This window comes from Panthera pardus, unplaced genomic scaffold (genome assembly GCF_024362965.1).
Source record: "Panthera pardus isolate Hobbes unplaced genomic scaffold, ASM2436296v1 HiC_scaffold_8, whole genome shotgun sequence".
Classification (NCBI taxonomy): domain Eukaryota; kingdom Metazoa; phylum Chordata; class Mammalia; order Carnivora; family Felidae; genus Panthera; species Panthera pardus.
The window spans coordinates 12,423,003-12,449,009 of NW_026527013.1; the positions used below are offsets into that span (position 1 = coordinate 12,423,003).

A 26,007-nucleotide genomic window follows, 5' to 3' on the forward strand; every position below is an offset into this window, starting at 1 on the left:
GAACGTACAACACCAAGAGTGAATCTTACTGTAAACTATGGATTCTGGGAGATCACGATGTGTCAGGTTCAGCCGTGGTGACAAACGTCCCGCTGTGTTGTGGGATATTGATGGCGGTGGAGATGTGTGGGTGTAGGAGTGGGGGTACGTGGGAACTCTTTGTACTTTGTGCTCAGTTTTGCCGTGAACCCAAAATTACTCTAAAACCAATGTTTATTAATTTGTTTTAAAATTTATTCCTCAGTCTCACCAGTCACATTTCAGGGGCTCAGGGGTGGCCAGTGGCCACTGTATTGGCCAGTGCAAATGGGCAACATCTTCACAGAAAGTTCTCTAGGTTGGCACTGCTCCAAAAGATGAGCTCTGCGGGGTCTGACCTGGTCTGGCCCGTCTTCATACAACTGCTTGCAGCATATTCTCTCAAAGCCTGGCTCTGCTTGTTTCCTCAGTAACTTCTTACCCGTTCAGAGATTAAAGAGGTAGACAGTTGAATCCCATCCCTGCACTTCCAGCAAGTGTCTTTCGTTTCTGAGAGTGACAACCACCAACCCCAATAAACTGTCAGCCGTCAGCCCAAAAGTCCACATCTGAAGGTCCGCCAACTTCAACCAAAGTGAGAACGGAACTTGCCGGAATTTCACTTCCTCGGCAGACTTTTCACATTAATCACCCAGCAATATGCCACATATAGTTTCTAATGTATGCAGCTTATTTGTAATATCACCGGATTCCAAATTCCTGATGTCCTAAATTTTATTACTTCCAACACAAGTTTCTGTGTGAAAAACGGGTGTCTTCAAATCAGAAGTCTGCTTATGTAGGACTTTAAAAAAGCAAGTTATTTGGGGCGCCTGGCTGGCTCAGTTAGTAGAGCATTTGGCTCTTGATCTTGGAGTTGTGAGTTCAAGCCCCATATTGGGTGTGGAGTCTACTTAAAATTTTTTTTTTTAGTTTTCTAATTAAAATATTAAAGGTGCACCTGGGTTGCTCAGCTGGTTAAGTGTCCGACTTCAGATTAGGTCACGATCTCCCAGTTTGTGAGTTCGAGCCCCGCGTTGGGCTCTCTGCTGAGCGCTCGGAGCCTGGAGCCTGTTTGGGATTCTGTGTCTCCCTCTCTCTCTGCCCCTCCTCTGCTCGCACTCTGTCTCTGTCTCTGTCTCTCTCTCAAAAATAAACATCAAAAAATGTTTTTAAAAGAGAAAATATTAGAAAGCAAATTATTTGATTAAAGGGAAAAAATTGAACTGGGAAGTAATTATTATTTTCACTCGAGAAAATGAATTTCATTCCTCTGTCCTACAGAGAATAAAAGGCCACAGCAGTGGGTCACAGAGTGACGGAAAAGAAGCAGGAGCATCTTTACAGCACATCAGAAGTGTGTGAACAAGACCCGGGTTCTCCAGAATAGCCTGCAAAACGCTTCCACGCTAATGATGGTGTATCAAGATTTCATATTGGGGGCGGGGGGGGGGGGGGGGGCGGCGCCTGGGTGGCTCAGTGGGTTGGGCATCTCACTTCAGCTCAGGTCATGATCTCATGGCTCATGAGTTCAAGCCCCGTGTCGGGGGCTCGAACTCTGTGCTGACAGCTCAGAGCCTGGAGCCTGTTTCAGATTCTGTGTCTGCCCCTCCCCCACTCGCACTCTCTGTCTCTCTCTCTCAAAAATAAATTAAAAAAAAAAAAAGATTTTGTATTGGAAAAGGTTAGCATATGCTATCGGTAATTTACAGCCTGAAGAAAAAAAAGGCATCAGTTCTCCTTTTTCAAAATCAGTTTTACCAACTTTTTTTTTTAATGTTTATTATTTTTGAGAGAGAGAGACAGAGAGCAAACAGGGAAGGGGCAGAGAGAGAGGGAGACACAGAATCCAAAGCAGGCTCCAGGCTCCGAGCTGTCAGCACAGAGCCGGATGTGGGGCTCAAACTCACACACCGCGAGATCATGACCTGAGCTGTAGTCGGCCGCCCAACTGACTAAGCCACCCGGGTGCCACTACCAACTTTTATTTATAAAACATTTTGGGGGCTAAGAGAAGAGCATCGTGATTTGGGCCAGACTGTCACTGGCCTGTAGCTTCCAGCACTCAGATTTGTGGAGAGAAATCTCTGTGCGCAGCGGGGAGGGGGCCCCGGGGAAAACCAGGCCGACCCCACTGAGAAGCATAGGAACATTTTCAAAGAAAATTGGACAGATTACCACATATGTTGATGTTTGCACTTTTAAATGTAGATTAAAGTAGAAGCAAGGTTTTACCCATCATCTTTATCTAGGGTGGGAATGACTAGAATTCGTCCCTCCTGTGAAATCTCTGGAAAACTTTGTCGTGCCCACCAAACTTGCCCATCAGCAGCTCCTCCTCATCTTCCTCCCGGGCCTTCTTCACTTCCTCCTTGGCCTGTATGGCATCCATCTCCCTTTCTGGGCCCTTGGAGAAAGAAACAGACACATGAGACATTAGCCGCTGGGGGTTGTGTTTCCAGGGAGGGGACTGGGGATCCACCTTCAGCCTGCCCTTGCCTTCTACAAGCCTCCACACCGCCTGGGGGCAGCTTAGAAGAGCCCCCAAGGATGCCAGGCCTTAATCCCGGATCCTGTAAATGGGACCTTCTATGGGAAAAGGGTCTTTGCAAATATGATTAAGTTAAGCATGTTGAGATAGGAAGATTATCCTGGGTCATCAAATGGACGCTAAAATCCATCACTAATGTCCTCATAGGAGACAGGGAGAGATTTGACACATACACAGAAGACCACGTGAAGACAGAGGCAGAAACAGAGCCACATGGCCACAAACCAAGGGACACTAGGGGCCACCGGAGGCTGTAAGAGGCGAAGGAAGGATGCTCCCGCAGAGCCCTTGGAGGGCTGCTCAGCCTGCTCAGCCCTGCTGAGGCCTTGATTTCAGTCCACTGATAGTGATTTTGGACTTCGGGCATCCAGACCTGTGAGATGATGAATCTGTGTTGTGTTAAGCCAGCCAATTTGTGATAATCTGTTACAGTGGCCACAGGACACAAATACACCCATCCGCTTCCTTCTCTTCCCAGAGTACCTGGGCCCCTGTCCTTCAATCAGCTAAGCAGTGAACGGGTAGTGAAAGGAGTCCTCTGAGCCTAGGTGAAAAAAATCCAGGCTCATGTGATCAACACAAGGGTTAGCAGTGCAGACAACATCAGGAAGGTTCCCGTAGTCATTACTGAAAAAGAGTTTTAGTAAAGCTTCACGGGAGAAATCAGATTCAAGAAGAAATGGCTCCCTCACCGTCAACAAAATGAAAAGGCAACCTGTTCAATGGGAGGAAATATTTGCAAATCATGTCTAATGAGAGGTTCATATCCAAATTATATAAAGAACTTATACAACTTAATAGCAAAAAAAAAAAATCTGATGGAAAAAACGGGCAGAGGATCTGAATAGACATTTTCCAAAGAAGACATCCAGATGGCCACAGACCAACAGGCCAACATAAAAAAAAATGCTCATTATCACTTATCAGGAAAATACAAATTAAAACCACAATGAGATATCACCTCACACCTGTTAGAATGGCTATTATACATATTAAAAAAAAAAAAAAACACTAGATAAAAAGCGCTGGCCAAGGATGTGGAGAAAAGGGATCCCTCATACACTATTGGTGGGAATGTAAATTGGGGCAATCACTACAGAAAACAGTATGATGGTTCCCCCCAAATTAAAAACAGTAATGCCATATAATCCAGTAATTCCACTTCTGGGTATTTCTCTGAAGAAAACGAAAACACTGTCTCAAAAGGATATCTGCACCCCCATGTTTATTCCAGCATTATCTACAATAGCCAAGACTAAGAGCAACCCAACTGCCCACCAACCAATGAATAGATAAAGAAAATGTGACACACACACACACACACACACACACGCACACACACAGTGGAATATTACTTAGCCATAAAAGAGAATGAAATCTTGCCATCTGCAGCAACACAGATGGACCTTGAAGGCATTATGCTAAGTGAAATAAGTAAGATGAAGAAAGGCAAATACCATATGATCTCACCTATATGTGGAATAATAATAATAAAAAAACAAACCAAGCTTATAGATACAGAGAATGAAAGAGGGTGCACAAAATGAGTGAAGGGGGTCAAAAAGTACAAACTTCCAGTTATAAAATATAAATAAGTCATGGGGATGTCATGTGCGGCATAGACGATATAGTCATTAATACTGTAATAACTTTGTACGGTGACAGGTGGTAGCTAGACTTATGGTGAACATTTCTTAACGTACATAAATGTTGAATCACTATGTTGTACACCCGCAACCAATATAATATTGTACGCCAACTACACTTCAACTGAAGCAATAAATCAAAGGCAAGCAGTTCACAAAAAAGGATATCCAAAGGGCCACGAAAGCCATAAAACAGGGCCAACCTTCATTTGTTACCAGGGTAAGAAAACTAAAACTGGAAATACCCCTACACGCCTAGAGAAGCCCACAATCCCCGTGCTGGTTGAGGATGCGAGACAGCACAGCCCCCCTAGGAACAGCCTGGCAGGTTCTTCTGGGGTTAAACCCCTCTTGTAGGACCCACCTATTCCCGGCTATTTACACCAGAGAACTGAAGGCCCGCATCCACACAGAAAAAACTGTTAAGTAAATATTCATAACAGCTTTGATCATATGTCAAAAACCGGAAACACCCAATTGTCTGTCAACTGGTGAACAGATAAAACTACCAATGGGGTGCCTGGTGGGGGCTCAGTTGGTTAAGCATCTGACTCTTGATCTTGGTGCCGGTCATGAACTCACAGTTCGTGAGTTAGCGCCCCGCGTTGGGCTCTGCGCTGACAGTGTGGAGCCTGCTTGGGATTCTCTCTTGCCCCCTCTCTCTGCCCCTCCCCCACTTCCTTTCTCTCTCAAAATAAATAAATAAACTTAAAAATTAAAAAAAAAAAAACAAAACTACTGTGGTGCCTGGGTGGCTCAGTCGGTTAAGCGTCTGACTTCGGCTCAGATCATGATCTCACAGTTTGTGGGTGCGAGCCCCGCCTCAAGCTCTATGCTGACAGCTCAGAGCCTGGAGCCTGCTTCGGATTCTGTGTCTCCCTTTCTCTCTGCCCCTCCTCCACTCATGCTCTGTCTCTGTCTCTCAAAAATAAATAAAGATTACAAAAATAATAAAAATTAAAAAAAAAAAAAAACTACCCAGCAATAAGAAGAAACCAATTACTGACTAATACCCCAAACATGGCTCAATCTCAGACACATTATGCTTGAGGAGCAGGCTCAAAAAGACCACATGCTAGCTTACTCCATTTACATGACACTTCGAAAAGTTGAGGCTGTACAGGCAGATACCAGGTCAGTGGAGGCCTGAAGTGGGAGAGGGTTTGGCTCCAAAGGGCCCAAGGAGACCTTTGGGGATGATGATCCTGTTCTACATCTGGTTCTTTTTTTTTTTTTTTTTAACTTTTTTAATGTTTATTTTTGAGAGAAAGAGCATGAGTAGGGGAGGGGCAGAGAGAGAGGGAGACACAGAATTTGAAGCAGGCTCCAGGCTCTGAGCTGTCAGCACAGAACCTGATGCAGGGCTTGAACCCTCAAACCATTATATCATGACCTGAGCTGAAGTCGGACGCTTAACTGACTGAGCCACCCAGGCGCCCCCAGTTCATCCCATTTAAAAAAATTTTTTTAATGTTTATTTATTTTTTGAGAGAGAGAGAGACAGAGCGTGAGCGGGGGAGGGGCAGAGAGAGAGGGAGACACAGACTCAGAAACAGGCTCTAGGCTCTGAGCTGTCAGCACAGAGCCCGAGGCGGGGCTCGAACTCACAGACCATGAGATCGTGACGTGAGCCGAGGTCAAACGCTTAACCGACTGAGCCACCCAGGCCCCCCTACATCTGGATCTTTGTTGGTGGTTTCACAACTGTATGCGTTTATCAAAAGTCATAGACTTCCACACCAAAAAAGGATAAATCTTACAGTGTGCATATTATGCTTCAGTAAATTTGACTTGTCAACAACTGACAATGATACCAAGCATGGCCAAAGATGCGGCATAAACCGTAACTCTCAACCTCTGCAAAAGGAAACAGAAAAGAGGATGACACACTGAAAACTGTTGGGCTGTGTGGGACCTTGTGACCCAGGCTGTCCTGTCCTGGGCATGTGTCCACTGAAAGACACACACGGGAATGACGGGAACAGCTTTATTCGTGAGGCCACAAGCTGGAAGCAATCCAAAGCTGCATCAACAGAGAATGGATATATACCTTCTGGAATAGTCACACAGTAAGAATGAGCTGCTGCTGTATTCGATAATATGAAGCTCACAGCACTGCCTGAATGAGTAACTATTGGATGGCTCCACTTACATGAATTTCAAAAGGAGGTCAAATGTACGACAATGGGATAGTGGTTCCTTTTGGGGGCAGCTACCGGCAGGGAGGGGGTATGAGGAGGTTCCCAGAACCCTGGTAACATTCTGTACCTTGATCTGGGTGGGATGTTTACTAATAAAAATCCATCAAGCCCTTTCCTATATGTTAGACTCAAGTACAGACATAAATGAATGATGACCAAAAAGTTCATTGTGTGTCATACCTTAGTTTCCCCCCAAGTGGCTTTGCCAAAATTCTCAGCATACTCTTCATCGTCTGTGATCAGGAAGTTATCGAAGATGGTTCCTGATCTCACCTGTGGATGAAAATAAGGCCATCCTTATTGATGTGACGAATACAACAACTTTGCACCAAGAAGCAATTGTATGTGGCTCAGGACCCTAAGGGTGATTGGATCTCAACAGTAGCACGTGCCTAAACCCATTTCTGAAGCATCCCTTCCCTCCGAGGCACTGGTTCTCAAACTTAGAAACTCCTGATGCCTGGTGTCCCCCCCAGGGATGCTGACTTAACCAGTCTGGGGTGCTGCCTGGGCGTGGAGACTGAAGAGCACTCAAGGGACTCGAGCGCTTGTGATGTTCGCCCACCACTGCCCGAGAACTTGACTGTGCAAAGTCAGCCCGCAGCGTCAGCACCACCTGGGAGCTTGCTGGGGAGGCAGGATCTCAGGCTCCACCCTGGACTCTGCTAGTATCAGAATCTGCAGTCTTGTCCTAAAGCTGATGGGCCCCACAGGTCAACTCCAGGCTGAGGAGTGACAAATCCCCAGGGGGCAGCGAGGCAGACGGGAAATGCAAAAAAAAAAAAAAAAAAAAAAAAAGGAGGGCAGAAAGGATGTCTGTTTTGTTCATGGCTGAATTACGTCTTGAGTCCAGGTATGGGTACCAGGTACACAGTAGGAGCTCAAGGAATACCAGGTACACAGTAGGAACTCAAGGAATACCAGCTATGTGAATGCAGGAGTTTAGGCTGAAGCTCAGAGTTATCAAACTGCAGCAAATTTATTTATTTATTTATTTATTTATTTATTTATTTATTTATTTTTCTTTCTTTCTTTCTTTCTTTCTTTCTTTCTTTCAGCGGGGGAGGGGCAGAAGTGGGGGGAGAGAGAGAGAGAGAGAGAGAGAGAGAGAGAGAGAGAGAGAATCCCAAATAGGCTCCATGCTCGGGGGCTGAGCCCGACACATGGCTCTATCCCACGACCCCGGGATCATGACCTGAGCTGAAATCAAGAGTTGGACACTCAACTTCCTGAGCCACCCAGGCGCCCCTGTGTGATAGTAAATTTAAAACCAGATAACCTGCCAAAGCTCCAGTCCAATGGCACCAATGTTCTCAAATTCTGAGAGGTCGTACTCTGTCAAATAATGGGTGTTTTTCAGCTTCTGATGGAGCCAAACGTCTTTGTCTATACCCTCTGGTTTCAGGCCATCCTGCAACAACAGAACCTAAGTGCGGGTCCGGAGGGACGCAGGCGGAGGCGGGGGAGGGCCATCCTGGGGCATCGCAGGAAGAAGACACCACCCACCTGATACCGAGGCTTCTGCAGCATCGGCGCCTGCCAGTCCCCGTCCAGTTCACTGTTCCAGTCGCTTGGCTTACTGGCACTGGCATCCAGAAAATGCTTCTCCCAGTCCTTACCATGTATAAGGAAAAAAACAATCAAATCTCAGATGTGAGAAAAGAAATTCTTAGCTACCCGGAGGCAGCAGCAGGCCCATGGGCCCATTATGCGTGGGCCCATTGCAGGCTGTCAAATCATAATTTGCCCATCAATTTGGTGATCAAAGGGCCAAGTGCTCAGGGTTCTCAGTCCCACCGAGGATGTCAAGGCCCCACGCTGCCCGGATTTTCTCCCTAAGCCTTGGCATGATCACACCGCCCTTCCCAAACTGGTGAGGAACAACAGTCTGGAAAACTCAACATAGTGGCTAAAGTTAAAAAATGTTGGGACAGGGGCGCCTGGGTGGCTCAGCCAGTTGAGCGTCCGACTTTGGCTCAGGTCATGATCTCACTGTCCGTGAGTTCGAGCCCCGCGTTGGGCTCTGTGCTGACAGCTTAGAGCCTGGAGCCTGCTTCGGATTCTGTGTCTCCCTCTCTCTCTGGCCCTCCCCCGTTCATGCTCTGTTTCTCTCTGTCTCAAAAATAAATTAAAAAAAAAAATTTAAAAAAAAATGTTGGGACAGAAGTGATGTTGGGGGGAAGGGGCCACACAGTCACTGCTGGTTAGGTGGTCTGTCCTTCTACATCACAGTCGTGCGTGGAATGTTCCAGAGAGAGAGGCTGGACAACTAAGAAATGTTCCAGGATTTACCTGGGGATTGCTGGGTAGCAGGAGAAAAGCAGTTATGTTATTTAGACTTTACACATATATTATATAAAATATATACACATGTATATTAACAGTCACAGTATACACATATAAATATATGCATACATACATGCACATATGCATGCATATAATACATGCACACACATGTATAATCCGTGTGTATAATAGATGTGGACACACATATACATACACACATTAACACACATGCACACTTGTATACACATATACACATGTAGCCATGCACTCATATATATACACATATATCTGAGTCTCTATGTCTGTACGTGGCTCAGGAGGTGTTGAACAAATATTTGTTGAATAAATAAATGGATGAGAATGGGGCGCCTGGGTAGCTCAGTGGGTTAAGCGTCCGACTTTGGCTCAGGTCACGATCTCACGGTTCGTGAGTTCGAGCCCCGCGACAGCTCAGAGCCTGGAGCCCATTCCGGATTCTGTGTCTCTCTTTCGCTCTGCCCCTCTCCTGCTCACTCTCTGTCTCTCGCTTTCAAAAATAAATAAACACTAAAAAAGACTTTATAAAAACATAAATGGATGAATAAAAGGTGCTATGGATTAATATTCAGATAAACATATAAAAACAGGGGCATCTGGGTGGCTTAGTTGGTTGAGCGTCTGACTCTTGATCTCAGCTCAGATCGTGATTTCATGGTTCGTGGGTTTGAGCCCCAAGTTGGGCTCTGTGCTGACATCATGGAGACCACTTGGGATCCTCTCTCTCCCTCTCTCTCTGCCCCTCCCCTGCTCACACGCACTCTTTCTCAAAAGTAACAAACAAACGAAAAAAGACGGGCTTTTTCATGATATGCAATATTTCTTAATGACTGACACGTAGGATTTGGTGGCTCCCGGTCGGCTTTTTTGCTCCCACCTCAACTGGCAACAGATGAGCCACTCTTGTGCTGGGACCAGGAAATGGTTACAATGCAATCCGAGTAGCCAGCTCCTTATAATTGCAGGCTGTCAAATCATAATGCCATAATGAACTAATTTGCTTAGGAGTTCACACAGAACTGAACAAATGGACAAAACACAGCCAGTTTGGAGGCCAGCTCCAGAGCGTATGATTAGGCTCCACCAGGGACCCACCTCAAGTACGCTCAGCCCTAAGGCACACAACACTGCTAGCCCACATCGTTGTAGCTCAGAGGCAGCCAGGACTTTCATCCTAAGACCTGTGTCCTCTCCTGCATAGCCAGAGGGCTGCAAGGTCAGTTTCTTCGCCATTCTGTGCCTTGTTTTTCTGTTTGCTTGTTTTTTAATTTTACTGTTTATTTATTTTTGAGAGAGAGAGAGAGAGAGAGACAGAGGACAAGTTGGGGAGGGACAGAGAGAGAGGGAGACACAGAATCTGAAGCAGGCTCCAGGCCCTGAGTTGTCAGCACAGAGCCCGACGCGGGGCTCGAACTCACGGACCGTTAGATCATCACCTGAGCTGAGGTCGGACGCTTAACCGACTGAGCCACCCAAGGGCCCCTCTGTACCTTGTTTAAAGTAAGTGCTCTTTCCAGGTGAAAACTACTTTTTTGGTCTGTTTTTAGGGTAGGTCAGTAAGGGAGGGAGAAACTTTGCTCTTTTGCTTTAATGATTACATTGTCTATGACAACGTACTTGATTATCAGACAGCAATGCCACTGAGCAGGTTTAAGTTGCCAGAAATTAATCGTAAACACAGACATTGATTGCCTTACAGCAAAGACAACCGTCTTAAGGCAAATGGTTCATGGGTTTGGAGTAGTGTTTGATGCTCAAAACAAAACACTGCGACAATAAATAAATGTAAACTAAACACAAAACAAAACAAAACAGAAGGTAGCTTGTAGTGGGCTGAGTGGTAGCTCCGGGTAAGGGTTTGTCCATGTCCAAAATCTCGGAATCTGGGAATGCAAGCTTATATTGAACAAAGGATCTTTGAAGAAGTAATTAAGGTAAGGATCTTGAGGCACATCTTTCTGGATTATCCAGGTGGGCCTTAAGTCCAATGACAAACGTCTTTATAAGAGATAGGAGAGACACAAGAAGAAGAGGCCGTGTGGGGGCGGGAGGTGGCGGGGCAGAGATTGAGGCCTACCAGCCAAGGAACTCCTGGAACCAACGGAAGCTGGAAGAAACAAGGAAGGATTGTCCTCAAGATCCTTCAGAGGGAGTGTTACCCTACTGATATCCTGGATTTCTGCCTTCTGCCCTCAAGACCCATGAGAGAATACATTTGTCCTTTTTTTTTTAATGTTAATTTATTTTGGAGAGAGAGAGAGAGAGCGTGAGCGAGTAGGGGTGGGGCAGAGAGAGAGAAGGAGGCACAGAATCCGAAGCGGGCTCCAGGCTCTGAGCTATCAGCACAGAGCCCAATGTGGGGGCTTGAACTCAAGAACCATGAGATCATGACCTGAGCCAAAGTCGGACACTTAACCAACTGAGCCACCCAGGTGCCCCTCTGTCATGATCTTTAACGTTTTATTTATTTTTGAGAGCACAAGTGGGAGAGAGGCAGAGAGAGGGGGACAGAGGATCAGAAGCAGGCTCTGTGCTGACAGCAGCGAGCCCAATGTGGGGCTTGAAGTCACGAACCGTGAGATCGTGACCTGGACTGAGGTCGGATGTTCAACCCACTGAGCCACCCTGGCTCCCCCCGCCCCCCTACACTTCTGTCATTTTTAAGCCACCCACTTTGCGGTCCTTTGTTAAGCAACCCTAGGAAAACTCACGCAGACCCATTACGTTAACTGATTCTTGGTTGTCAGTCACAAGTGCGATGCTCAAAAAATACTTCATGTTCAAATTCGGAATAGCAAAATAAGAAAAAAAATCACTTTTATAAAGATTGCTGATGCAATATCCTTAAAAAAAACCACATGGGTTAAAAAAAAAAAAAAACTTGCTCACTTTCATCACAAATATTGTAAGACCCTTTCACGATCCCTGGAAGCGTGAAGCTATGTGGCCGGTTTCAGCGGCAAATGCTCCAGGGAGGGCACTTTGGTTGTGACCATGTGGGCATCATGATTACCAGCCATGCAGCAATCACACAGGACCTGCGTGCTTACAAACTCCACTGGCACACTCTGTGGAGATGTTCGTGGAAAATGCACACCTGGGATTTGTCATCTTTCGCCTGGTCCCAATCCTTGGACTCTGCGGAGGACTTCTCCATCTTCTTAAGTGACGTTAAGTTCCAGTCATATTCGATGTCGCCGGATTCAATTGATTGACCGTCAATTTTCACTTCGTAAGTGAGGTCCGGTCTTAAAACCAGAGCATAGAGGTGTGTAAATCCATCAACCTGCACGTTTTAAGGGGAGAAAGGATAACGATGAGACCTTTGACATTTCAGGGCAGGACTACGTATGTGATTTAAGTCGCTGTTGGTCAAAGCTTTGCTGTAAACAGCAAGAAGAGTGTTTCTAGGGACAGGGGTTGACTTGACTACAAAACGTGGCCCACAGAAGAAATCGCTCCCTTGTAGAAAACTTCCGCGCTACCAGCTGACTTCTCTTGAGTGACTGGTTCCCTTATGTGTAGACAATGCTTCCCACCTAGAATCCCACAGGTGGTTATGACAGGGTCTTGGTGTAACCCAAACACCACTGCTCTGTTCGGTTTATGAAAAGTTATGCGGAAAACGATTTCCTGTTCTGTATTCTGAAAGATACCAAATGAAGCCCAGTCTATTTTTTCAACACAGCGGGGACCTATCTAATGCTCTGAGCCGTCTAGCAAGGGCAGGCCTAGTGTCTCTCTTGGTCACAGTTAAAAGCCCCAGACCAGACACAAGGGAACCATTGGGCAAGCATTCAATAAATGACAGATGGGAGGTGGATGGGCAGGTGTCTGGGGAGGTCGGGGCTGCCCAAGATGTGCCTGCCTGTCAGCAGTGGGGCTGCCTGGTCATTGTCACGGGGCATGCCCTAGAAATGTCTGTCACCGGGTCAGCCTGACCTGCTGTATCAGCACCTGAATGGACCCTCCAGTCTCCTGCACAGACCTTCCAAAGATGCTGATGCTGCTCAGGGCTCAGGTTTGGGAACCACTGTCTCAGCATCTTAAAGGCTCCATCAGGAGGATTCCCCCTCTGCTAAGAGCCAAAAGTAATAGCTTCTTCAGTACCCCTCTGCTCTGCTCTGAGGGGCATAGGCTGCTGTCCACACCACGGCCGATGGCTCTGTCTGCTCCGTGTTCCTCTCGACCTCTGTAGCTCGCTGTGACAGCTGAGTACAGGCTTCTCCCAATGCTCCCTCCCTGATCTCTGTCCGTCTTTGTCTCCACTCACCTTTCCTAATTTAGACTTTGGGTTCATTGGCCATCCCGAGGGATAACATCCACTCCCACACATATGCAATGGATCCAAACCAGGATCTTTAATCCTAACCATTGGCCTGAGCTACAGAGCGGAGTTTCCAACAACTTTCTGGACACCTCTACCTGGATGTCTGCCAGGAGTCCACAACCAATGGTTCCAAACACATCTCTCGAGTGTGGCCTGGCCCCCCACTGGTCTTTGTTTCCCCTGATTAACAGCAATGCTGCTGAGATTCATCGACCACATACCCAGTAGCCAAATTCCAAACATCACAAAGTCCTCTGGGTCCCACCCCTGTCAAAAACGGTCCCATGTTCTGTATCCCATTGAAGCCTTGGCCTCACAGTCTCACCCTTCTCCCTGCCTATCGATCACCCTGTCCCTCCAGCCCCCGCCCCCCAGAACATCTGAGGTATTTCTCTAACAGGCAGATCTGCCCCTCTCCTTGAAAACCCCTGAGGGCTGACCACTGCCTGCAGGAGAGATTCTCAGCCTTTCTTTCACAGCATCACAGAATGAATCCAACCCCACTGGACGTAGCTTCTCCTCACTGGGAACACCAACAACCTGCTGTGAGTCAGTGCTCCTTCAACAGAAGCATCTTTTCTTTTTCTAGCAGGTGCAGAAATAGCACATGTCTGAGGGCATCATCAATCTGCGGCTGCCACTCGGGGCCCCATAGGCTTGCTGTCCTGAGCTTGTCATGCTCTGACCTCCCCAGCACAGTCCAGGCCAGACTTCATGGCCTCTGTAGTGTCATCCCTAGGCTCTCCCCCACATCCAATGTGCAACTGAACAATTCCTCGGGAATCAGTTGTAAAACCTGTGCACTCAGTTGGCCTTCGAGCTCTCCCTCACCCCCACAGGAGTGATGTCAGGCCTCTCCATTTAAAGAGGACCTGATGATCCTTTGCAGCCACCAGGTCGGCGGGTGGGACCCCAAGAGAGCAACGAGGCTGCCAACGGGAGACTCACTGGGGCTTTGTGAAGAGACCGAACACACCCCTGCTTGGGTCAGGACTGAATAAATAGTGGCGATTATGGACACTTCCCCTCTGTGCAGTCACTGTGCTCTCCAGATGCACCCCGGCCTCCTGCCCAGATTTGCCCAGACTTGTGGAGGCCCCCCATGTTGAAGCTCTGGGCACTGGGGATGCCCCAGGAGTCAGGTCCCAGCTTCCTGGTGGCTACATTCAAATAGAGGGGTTGCTTCGGGGAGTGTACTTCCCTTCCGCGGGCCCGGAGCCAGGGACGTGATGCAAACTGCCTCTTTGGAGAAGCCCTGGGCTGGGCCGTGGAGTTATGAAGGCATCAGTGTTGTTTTCACAGGATCCGTGGTAAAAAGTAAGAAAGTATGCTTCCATTTTAGAAACATTCCCATTTGTAAATGTTTTGGTATGTTGAAGATTAATTTCTTCAGGATGTTTTTGCGTCCCAGCCTGAATATTCTATTCCATAGTGAGGACGGACACCGCTGAAATGTGACTATTCTATTGTAACCCTTATAAGGCAGATTATAATACGATGTCACAGCTCACAGTGAAAAGTGAGTATGCCCTCCTGATGGGTACAAACGTCAGAAAACAAGCCAAAGGGGTAGGCAAGTATCTCTAATAACACTGCTAAACTGGAAACCTAGGGCATGGGGGGTGTGTTTGCTAAGATCCATACCTGGCTCAGTTAAATATTTTAAATTTTTTTTTTCAACATTTATTTATTTTTGAGACAGAGAGAGACAGAGCATGAACAGGGGAGGGGCAGAGAGAGAAGGAGACACAGAATCTGAAACAGGCTCCAGGCTCTGAGCGGTCAGCACAGAGCCCGACGCGGGGCTCGAACTCACGGACCGCGAGATCGTGACCTGAGCCGAAGTCGGCCGCTTCACCGACCGAGCCACCCAGGCGCCCCATAAATATTTTAAGATCAAAAGGATTTTCTCTAAATTTATGCTGTCATTAAGAGTTAACACAGGTGGCTGGGTGGCTCAGTCAGTTAATCATCCGACTCTTGATTTCAGCTCAGGGTATGATCTCACAGTTCGTGAGTTCAAGCTCCGAGTTGGGCTCTGCTGACAGTGTGGATCCTGCTTTGGATTCTCTCTCTTTCCCTCCCTCTCTGCCCCTTCCCTTCTCTCTCTCTCTCTCTCTCTCACTCTCTCTCAAAATAAATAAACATTAAAAAAAAAAAGAGTTAACACAATCACAGATTTGAATACAGAAGCACTTACCTTACACCTGATCGATTTCTTGTTTGAGTGATACTGATTCTTGAAGTGTAAAATAACATGAACTTTCTTGAAATCAAATCCACAAATATCGGGCCCTACAAAAAAAAAAAAAATATTAGCTGCTCTCAATTTCTTTCTATGATGCATCACCCCAGGAGACCCCCAATCATTGTGAAATAATATACGAGGCACCAGAAGTCTATAGGTGCAGGAACAATCGGACGTTGTCATAGAGATACTGAAATGGACAGCGGCACCCTTCTTGGTTCAGGTGACTTCTCAGTTCACTGCAACTACTTTGGAGTCAAGTGTAAGGCAGCATGTGAGTAAGAAAAAGATTTAACAGTCTGGGAAGCATCCTTGGCACGCTGCCTGAGACTTGGGTCCTTGGTCTGAAGCTCTAAGAGGTGGCCTGTGCCAGGTGAGGGACTAGCTGGCTCTGATCTCAGCTTTCACCGTGCTAAGACATATTTGCAGCGACGCAGCTACCCACGCCCCCGCGTCCTGCTCTCTAAAATGGGGATGTTAATCTTGACTTCCAAGGCTACTTTGCCAATTAAATGGGCTCAGGTATGTAAAGCATTTAATATGGCAATGCTCAATATTTGTTATTATCATTATGCACAACACGCAGGCACATATTCAGACTAAGACTTTCTGAATGTACTAAACAAGGTTTGCAGGAGGTATCTGGAAAATTTGTCCAACCTTCTGAGGATGTTTGGAATTACCCTGCTGCTGCTTTACTGAGCTTAAGCCTCCGGAATGTACTAGACCCTCTGGGTGTCTTTCTGTCTCAAATCAAATTCCACCAAATCCATTGACCCGGGGCTGCACCCGCCCCTGGGGATTCTGTGAGGCAAACCCTATGTAAACACAAGCAGATGACGGCAATTTTTTTTTTTTTTCTACAACTTGCAGTGATGAATCTCCAGAATAAGAGAGATCCAGGCTGCACATAATTAAAGGATATCATCAATTTGCCAGAGTGGATATGACATTGAACTTAGAAGTAGCATCCTGAGGGACCCACAAAGAACAGTATGTCTACCTCCCAGCTGAGTTCTCAGAGGACAATGTTTATGTAATTTCCTTTTTTTTTTTTTTTAAATCACTGGAAAACATTCCAGTTCAATTTTTAAAACAAAAGCTATGGTATGTGAACTATCTGTATGAAAGTCTACCACCTCAGGATTAAAATATGAAATTTTCCCTTCAAAGTTGGTCAGAATTTTCTGATTTCTAAGCACCTACATGCTTTAAATATTAAATTAGGCTTCAGAACATGCCCGGGCATGCCTGGGAAATCTGGACATTTTCCATTAAGAGCGATCATAAAATATTTATGCATGTAATGGATTTTTATGAAGAAATGGGAGTAGACAGATAGGCTCTAAAGCCAGGCTGACCCGATTTGGGGCAAGTAAGTTTAATCTTCGTGAGCCTCAGTTTCTTTATTTGCAAAATGGAAGCTGTGTTACCTGTTTCCTAGGGTTTTAAACATAATTTAAGACTGCATTTGTATCGCTGGCATCCTGTTTTAAGAAAATAAAAATAACCTAAACGAAGACATTTTAATTTCCTTTTTAATCAAAATAAAGATGTTTGTTCTTTGTTCCAGATTTTAAATGCAACAGTAAATTGGAGTCATGGTGGAGAAGACAGCAGGGGTCAGGGACTATGCAATTGGTGGAAAGTTTGCATATATGTAATGTGGTAGCCTTAGAGAAGTCACCTTGCCCTCCAAGACAGGGCAGGATTATATCCAGATTCAATAAATAATATAATATCTATTCTCTCTACTTCTAGAACACTGTGACCAGCTGTACATACAAACATGAGAACAGTGTAACAGGTGTCTGAAGGCTGATGCTGATCACAATAAATTCAAAGATAAGCACTGGAAAACCAGGACAGAGAAAACTTCTGCAATACATCCATGTCACGAGAGAAAAGAACTTTAAAAAAGGATTCCCTAAACTTGAATTACAGATATTTTGAAATTACATTTCCAATATTTTTGGGGGGTGCCTGGGTGGCTCAGTCAACCGCTTAAGCGTCCAACTTTGGCTCAGGTCATGATCTCACGGTTCGTGGGTTTGAGCCCCGTGTTGGGCTCTGTGCTGACAACTCAGGGCCTGGAGCCTGCTTCAGATTCTGTGTCTCCCTCTCTCTCTGCCCCTCCCCCACTTGCCTTCTGTCTCTCTCTCTCTCTCTCACTCTCTCAAAAATAAACATTAAAAAATTTTTTTTTAAAGATTTTTTTCACTTATTTCTTAACTGTGGTAAAATATACATAAGATTTACTGTCTGGGTCATTTTTAAGTGTAGCTTCAGGGGTATTAAATACATTTGCCGTGTTGAGCAACCATCCCCACTGCCCATCCCCATGACTCTTCATCTTACAAAACTGGAACTCTATATTTATTAAACACTAACTCCCCATTCTCCCCTGTCTCAGCCCCTGGCAACCACCATTCTATCTTCTGGCTCTATAATTTTGACTACTCCAAGGACCTAAAATAAAGTAAGTGGAATTGGATAGTATTTGTCTTTTTGTGACTGGCTTATTTCACTTAGAATAATGTCCTCAAGGTTCTTCCATGTTGTAGCCTGTATCAAAATTTCCCTCCTTTATAAAGCTGAATGATGGTCCATTATATGGATACCACATTTGTATATCCATTCATTTGCAGATGGACACTTGAGCCCTCTAGTCTTGTTCTTCTTTTTTGAGATTGTTTTGGCTATTCAGGGTCCCTTGAGATTCCACATGAATGTTAGAATGGGTTTTTCCATTTCTGCCAAAAAAAAAAAGTCATTGGAATTTTAATAGGAATTGGATTGAATCTGTATATTGTTTTTAGAATCTGTAGAATGCTTTGGCTAGTGTTAACATTTTTTTTTTTAACGTTTATTTATTTTTGAGACAGAGAGAGACAGAGCATGAACGGGGGAGGGTCAGAGAGAGGGAGACACAGAATCCGAAACAGGCTCCAGGCTCTGAGCTGTCAGCACAGAGCCCGACGTGGGGCTTGAACTCACGGACCGCGAGATCATGACCTGAGCCGAAGTTGGCGGCTTAACCGACTGAGCCACCCAGGCGCCCCTAGTGTTAACATTTTAACACTATTAAGTCTTCCATTCCATGAACATGGAATGTCTTTCCATTTATTTACATCTTCTTTAATTTCTTTCAGCAATATTTTGTAGTTATCATCGTATGAATTTTTCACCTCCTTGCTTAATTCCTAAGTATTTTACTCTTTTGGATGCTATTGTAAATGGAATTATTTTTGTAACTTCCCTTTCAGATTGTTCATTGTTCACACATAGGAACGTAACTGTTTTTTGTGTGTTGACTTTGTATCCTGCTACTTTGCTGAATTCATTCACTAATTCTAATAGTTTTTTTGTGCAATCTCTATGATTTTCTCCATATAAGATCAAATCATCTGCAAACAGATCATTTTACTTCTTTCTTTCCAATTTGGATGGCTTTTATTTATTTTTCTTGCTTGTTTGCTCTGGCTAGAACTTCCAGTAGTATGTTGAAAAGAAGTGGTGAAAGTGGGGGCACCTGGGTGGCTCAGTTGGTTGAGCATCCAACTCTTGATTTCGGCTCAGGTCATGATTTCATGATTTGTGAGTTCGAACCCCTGCTTGGAATTCTCTCTCCTTCTCTCTCTGCCCCTCCCCTGCTTGCACTTGGGCACTCTCTCTCCCCCTCTTCCTCTCAAAATTAACAAACTTAAAAAAAAAGTGGTGAAAGTGGGCATGCTTGCCTTATTCCTGATCTTACAGGAAAAGCTTTGTCTTTCACCACTAGGTATGTTTGCTGTGGGTTTTTCATACATGGCTTTTATTATGTTGAAGTAGTTTCCTGCTATTTCTAGTTCGTCAACTGTTTTATCGTGAAAGGGTATTGAATTTTGTCGAATGCTTTTTCTGCATCAATTGTGATGATCATGTGTTTCTTTTTTTCTTTCATTCTGTTGATGCGGCATATACTATTGATTGATTTTCATATTTCGAATCACCCTTGCAGACAAGGAAGAAATGCCACTTGGTCATGGTGTATAATCCTTTTAATATGCTGCTGACTTCTGTTTGCTAGTATTTTGTTGAGAATTTTTGCATCAATGTTAATAAGAATATTGGTCTGTAGGTTTCTTTTCTTTTAGTGTCTGGCTTTGGTATCAGAATAATGCTAGCCTCATAGAATGAGCTAGGAAGTACATGTTCCCACCTCTTCAATGTTTTTTTGAAAAGTTTGAGAAGGATTGGTGTTAGTCCTTCTTTAAATGTTTGGTAGAATTGGTGAGAGGTTCATCAGATTCAAGATTTTGCTTTATTGGGAGATTTTGGTTTACTGCTTCAAGCTCCTTACTATTTATAAGTCTCTTCAGATTTTCTATTTTTTCATGATTGAGTCTTGGCAGGTTTTGTGATTCTAGGAATTTGTCCATTTTACCAAGGTTATCCAAATTTTTGGGTGTATAATTGTTCTTAGCACTCTCTCATATAATTCCTTTTATTTCTGTAGAATTGGTAGTAACATCCCATTTCTGATTTTAGTAATTTGAGTCTTCTTTCTTTGTCCATCTAGGTAAAGGTTTTGTCAGTTTTGTTGACCTTTTTGGAGAAACAACTTTGGATTTCATTAATTTCCTCTGTTGTCTTTCTATTCATGATTTCATTTATCTCTGCTGTACTCTTTATTATGCCTATTTCTCCCTTCAATTCTACCAGTTTTTGTTTCATATATTTTGAAGTTCATTAGGCATGTAAATGTTTATAGTTATTACATCTTCTTGCCTTTTTTAAAAAAAAATTTTTTTTAACGTTTATTTATTTTTGAAACAGAGAGACAGAGCATGAACAGGGAGGGTCAGAAGAGAGGGAGACACAGAATCTGAAACAGGCTCCAGGCTCTGAGCTGTGAGCACAGAGCCCGACGCGGGGCTCGAACTTACGGACCGCGAGATCATGACCTGAGCCGAAGTCGGCCGCTCAACCGACTGAGCCACCCAGGCGCCCCTTGACCTTTTTATTAATATATAATGTCCTGTGTCTCTTGTAACCTTTTATTCAAAGTCTATTTTGCCTGATATTAGTATGGCCACCTCTGCTCTCTTTTGGGTGCTATTTGCCTGGAATACCTTTTCCCACCCTTTCACTTTAAACCTCTTTGAAAAAAACTTTTTTAATGTTTTTGGTTTTTTTTTTTTTTTTTTTTTTTTTGAGAGAAAGAGCATGAGTGGGGGAGGATCAGAGAGAGGGGGAGACACAGAATCTGAAGCAGGCTCTGGGCTCTGAGCTTTCAGCACAGAGCCCAATGCGGGGCTCGAACTCACAAACCATAAGATCATGACCTGAGCTGAAGTTGGATGCTTAACCGACTGAGCCACCCAGGCGCCCCTTCTTTCGTTTTGAGTTTTTGTAGGGAAATGTTTAAATTCCTTTTTAACTTCCTTTTGTGTATATTCTGTAGCTACTTCCTTTGTGGAGGAACCATGGGGGTTACATTTAACACCTTGAAGTTATAGTGCTCTAATTAGAATTTACACCAGTTTAACTTCAATAACACACAAAACTCCGCTGTTCATTTGTTTGCACTTCTGTGATCAGAAGCAGCGATCAGAGTTCAGATCCCTGATACTGGGAGGACAGGGTCCTTTTTGCCCACCCCGGCTGTGGCAAGCTGCGTATAGGCTGCTCCAGGAGCACATGCACAGCTGTCTGCCGTGTGGCTTGAAATGGGGGATGGGTAGGTCTCCTGTGCTAAGAGCTCAAATTGCCCCAAATTAACCTTCCCATTCTTCCCCTGGAAGAAGCAATCCTTCCACAGACTTCAGAGTTCCAAAATAGTTACATCATATTCTGTTGATTTTTGTCCAGGTGGGGAGATGGATTCCTGGTGCGTCCTATTCCATTTTCCCAGAATCCTCTTTATCCTGAAAACTTTTTGAACCCACACGCTTCAGTTATGTCCAGTTCCTGTGGCCCAATGGGCTCCCATGCCGATTCTAGCACAAATTTTAATCAATTACTCCTGGTATCAGGAGATATTTAATGTGTTCCAGGGGTCAGCAAGGGCTAGGCAGGAAATGTTTTTGGCTTTCCTACCATTTTCACGTGTCAAAAATATTAGCCTTCTTTTAATTTTTTTAATCATTAAAAACATTAAAACCCATTCTCAGCTCATGGGGCATAACAAACACAGTCCGTGGGCTGACGTGGCCCGTGGCCAAAGTCTGCTGACTCCTGATGTATTTCAAATACTTGGGACTACATTACTATCGCATAAATAACTCTCTCAAAAGTACAATAGAGGGGTGCCTGGGTGGCTCAGTCGGTTAAGCGTCCGACTTCGGCTCAGGTCATGATCTCATCGTTCGTGGGTTCGAGCCCCGCGTCAGGCTCTGTGCTGACAGCTCGGAGCCTGGAGCCTGCTTCAGATTCTGTGTCTCCCTCTCTCTCTGCCCCTTCCCTGCTCATGCTCTGTCTCTCTCTGTCTCAAAATAAATAAACATTAAAAAATTAAAAAAAAAAAGTACAATAGAATGGTACAGTTGCCTTTTTATAATGTTAATTAGGTTCCACGGTACTAAAAACCTTTGGTTGGATATACTCAACACTACTACTGAAGCCCAGTCTTGCTCTGAGGAATTCTATCAAGTGGAAGGAAGGGTTCAAAGTCATCAGAAATGGTTGTTTTGTGCTATCTGAACTCACCAAACATAATATAGTACTGAGATTTTCCATTCAGGTTCTTCTGATCCACATCTGCAGGGAAGATCTTAACGTAGCCCCCTCCACAGTCCATCTTTTGCTCGTGTTTCACTGTGTACTGAACGACCAGCGTCTTCCCTTTGTTGCTAAACGGTTTGAAACGTGCCGAGATGGCATAGAATCGGCCATTTTGCGTGGTTTGCAGACCTTTAAACAAAAAGGACTCGTGAAGGATGAGGAATGACACGTGCGCTCGGTGCTGCAGGGAATTAAATGGTCACCCTTCCCCCTGCCCCCAGGAATAACCACTCACATCAGCCCAGGGCCTCACACACACCTTCACAATAATATGGGATGGCCATACCACTAAGTCTCTCTGCTGCCAGAAACCTTCTATTTCCACACCCCGTTGTTTCTCTGTGCTCAGTGTACCACTGTTGTGTCTTAAATTGAAACATTTCAGCTGTAGATGACAAATGTGCAGTCTAAGGGGATAAGGAGTTAATTTTGCTTCCATTCATCCTCCAAGGGGTGGGAATACACAATAAAGCTTGTGCGGCAACTTCGTTAAAAACCAGAGCATCCTGCGTCTTTTCTTTCATTCCTGTCTTAAAAGAGTTGCTTTGGGGGCGCCTGGGTGGCTCAGTCGGTTAAGTGTCCAACTTCAGCTCAGGTCACGATCTCACAGTCTGTGAGTTTGAGCCCCGCGTCGGGCTCTGTGCTGACAGCTCAGAGCCTGGAGCCTGTTTCAGATTCTGTGTCTCCCTCTCTCTCTGACCCTCCCCCGTTCATGCTCTGTCTCTCTCTGTCTCAAAAATAAATACACGTTAAAAAAAAAATTAAAGGGGCGCCTGGGTGGCTCAGTCGGTTGAGCGTCCCACTTCGGCTCAGGTCATGATCTCACGGTCCGTGAGTTCGAGCCCCGCGTCGGGCTCTGTGCTGACAGCTCAGAGCCTGGAGCCTGTTTCGGATTCTGTGTCTCCCTCTCTCTCTGACCCTCCCTGTTCATGCTGTGTCTCTCTCTGTCTCAAAAATAAATGTTCAAAAACAAAAAATTTTAAAAAAATTAAAAAAAAAAAAAAAAAAAAAAAAAGAGTTGCTTAGGACACACGACCGTGGACAGAGAACAGAGTGCTGACCTGTAAAAAAGTGCTTCCCTGCCCTGGATGAGCTGGCCCACAGTTGCCATCTTTTTTTTTTTTTTTTTTTTTTTATAGAGATACCACCCTTTTGTCACATGAATCACCTCGTATTTTAGAAGTTTAGGTGTTCAAGACGAACCCGCCCCCACCTTTTCAGTAGCCACTAGGCTCTGTACCAAATCCTTATCTTACACTATTGAAAACAGAGCCAGTCTTATTATCATCTAGTCTTCCCTGCTCCACATTCCTGCCCCCAAACCTGCCTATGCAGAGATCCATCATAAATGCACTTGACGTTTTCTGTCGATACGTCCAAGCCTGAACTCACGACTGACTGCCCATACCACACTCGTCTCTTTCTTTCTCCTCCATTCTCTCCCCGCCCCCACCCTTCCCTTTCTCAAAGAATTCAAAGGATCTCCCCTCCTTTACCCCTTTACCACCCAGGCAATTCCTAAGGCCAAGATTCACCACCTCTCCGTCTCTCCACCCTCCTCGGCCACCCCCATCGTCTCTCACCTCTTCCCATTTCTGTCTGACTGAATTCTATTCATCTTTCCATCTATGGCTTCTGTGTGATGGTCCTTGGAGATCACAATGAAAGGGGCCAAACTAATGGGTATCCCCAGTGCCTTGCCCATGTGCTCTCACTAGATGTGTGCTGGAGTGAACGAAACACAGCATCTCAGGATGCCAGATTGGAGGAGGAAAAAATGTGGTGCGGAAAAACCCAAATGGAAACCCCTATCCTTGGACAAGCTTGATGAAACAATCTGTTAATTTCACTCCATTTTTGTCCTATGGGCTGAATCGTGACCAACTCTTTCGGTCCACGTGTAACTTAAAACACAATGCATATGCAATAGAAAACCAGAAGCTGGGGCGCCTGGGTGGCTCAGTTGGTTAAGCGTCTGACTTCGGCTCAGGTCATGACCTCGCTGGGTTTGTGAGTTTGAGCCCCGCATCAGGCTCTGTGCTAACAGCTCAGAGCCTGAAGCCTCCTTCAGATTCTGTGTCTCCTCCTCTCTCTGCCCCTCCCATGCTCATGCTCTGTCTCTCAATAATAAACGTTAAAAAATTAAAAAAAAAAAAAAAAGAAAGAAAAGAAAAGAAAACCAGAAGCTGCCGACAGGACAACACCGGAGGAGCGGAGTCAAGGTAGAGGTGGAGTGGAAGGCTGGTGAAAAGAGGAAAACTTTTCATCCGAACCAGAGGTTGGACAATCTTTTCTGCCAAGCCAGAGATCAAGTATTTTAGACTTCGCGGGTCATACAGTCTGTGTGCCAACTTACTGCCTTTACAGCATGCAAAAGGCCAAAGAACCTAAGTCAATGAATGATCATGGCTGTGTTCCATTAAAACTTTACTTATGGATATTGACATTTCATATGTTTCACTAAATTTTATGTAATTTTTATACGTTATAAAATACCATTCCCCTTTTGATTTTTCCCCAACAATTAAAATATGTAAAAGCCATTCTTATCTCACCAGCCGTGCAAAAAACAAGTGTGTAGTTTGTCCACGTTTGAACATCAGAAATGAGAAGAAGACAGAAGTTACCCTTGGCACTAGGAGGCTACTGACTTGGGGGATGGGCAGTGCAAGGGGGCTGGGGCTCTGAAAACATTCCCTATCTGATCCAGAGTGTACAAATGTAAACACTCATCTTTCTATACCCGTACGATCTGTACACCTGACAGCATGTAACTTTTAGGTCGATTTTTTTTCTCCTTCTTAAAGTGGAAATAAACATGAGAAGTATCCCCTAATCATTTTCCTTTTGCAGGTCAAAGACCTGGAGTCTCCAAACTCCTGCCACTAGTGGGTATACAATGGAGCGACCTTGGGCAAGTAAAGAAAGGAAAGAGAAAAAGTAATGCCAGGCCCTATCCAAGCCTTAGCTTCCCCACCCGTGAAACGGCTGTAAGAGGTGTTATGGGTGTGCCACACCTACCTCGGAAGGTTGCTATGGAGGTGAGGCGTGTGTGTTTGACATTTAGCTCCATTTTCTCACCATTCCTACACTAACCTTTGTCCTTCTCCTTATGACCATAAAATTTCCCCGACGAGAGTCTAAAATGCCCAAATTGGGAGTCATTGGTGGACTGCACCCAGCGGTTCCTCCAGCGCTCTGTGGGGGGAAACAAGACCGGTTAGAGCTGAGACTGTTCATTTGAATCATGGAGGTGTGTGTGTGTGTGTGTGTGTGTGTGTGTGAGCGCGCTCGCGCGCGGGGGGGGGGGGGGGGGCGGGGGGCTCGAGGCTTCAAAGCTTCGCCACCACCGACCCCGCGGCGATGGGCTGGTGCCAATGGCGACTCTGGCTATCCGCTGGGCAGCCAAGGATGGAGGAGCTTTCGCCCCTACTTTCCCACCACCACGGACATCGCCTTTTCACCTCCGTCTAGAAATTCCTCTTGGAAGTAGACGGTGGCCAGCGCCACCCGCAGCAAGCAGACCGCCCACAGCGGAACGGGAGCCACAGCCATAGAGTGCGCGCTGCTCTTCTTGTAACGCCCCTTTGCTCCCAGCGGTCTCGGCGAAGTGCCAGACCGTCCCAAGACTACAACTCCCGTCACGCCTCGCGATTGTGACCTGAGGCACCATTGGCCTCTACCGCGCAGTGCACGCCGGGCCCGCCGAGGCACTACCACCCTCCCGACGCGCCGCGATTATGACGTGAGGCCCCATTGGTCCTCGGGGCGCGGCGCGCTCTGGGATATGTAGTCTCTTCCGCCCTGGCGCAGTTGCCGGGGGCAACGGTCCCATCCGGCCGGAGTGTCTAGCCGGGAGCGCAGCGACGGCCTCTGCGGATGGACATCGTGGGACGAGGTTGGCGGGGTTGGCCCGGTTGCTGCCG

The 26,007-nt window shown here is 45.6% G+C and overlaps 1 protein-coding gene and 1 long non-coding RNA gene across 2 annotated transcripts; both read right to left on the reverse strand.

Moving 5' to 3' along the window:
- Positions 1–195: 195 nt before the first annotated feature.
- LOC128775578 (uncharacterized) lies at positions 196–1,855 on the reverse strand. Its single transcript, XR_008420378.1, has 2 exons — positions 980–1,855; positions 196–528 (listed from the first exon to the last, which is right to left on the reverse strand). It is a non-coding gene; the product is annotated as an uncharacterized LOC128775578 (long non-coding RNA).
- A 349-nt stretch (positions 1,856–2,204) lies between these two features.
- On the reverse strand, positions 2,205–25,734 carry CALR3 (calreticulin 3). Its single transcript, XM_053897547.1, has 9 exons — positions 25,546–25,734; positions 25,178–25,279; positions 22,007–22,210; positions 15,269–15,363; positions 11,836–12,024; positions 7,923–8,030; positions 7,696–7,827; positions 6,597–6,689; positions 2,205–2,425 (listed from the first exon to the last, which is right to left on the reverse strand). Exons 1-9 carry the CDS (start codon positions 25,634–25,636, stop codon positions 2,282–2,284), a joined length of 1,158 nt encoding a protein of 385 aa, XP_053753522.1. The 5' UTR covers positions 25,637–25,734; the 3' UTR covers positions 2,205–2,281.
- Between the last annotated feature and the right edge of the window lie 273 nt (positions 25,735–26,007).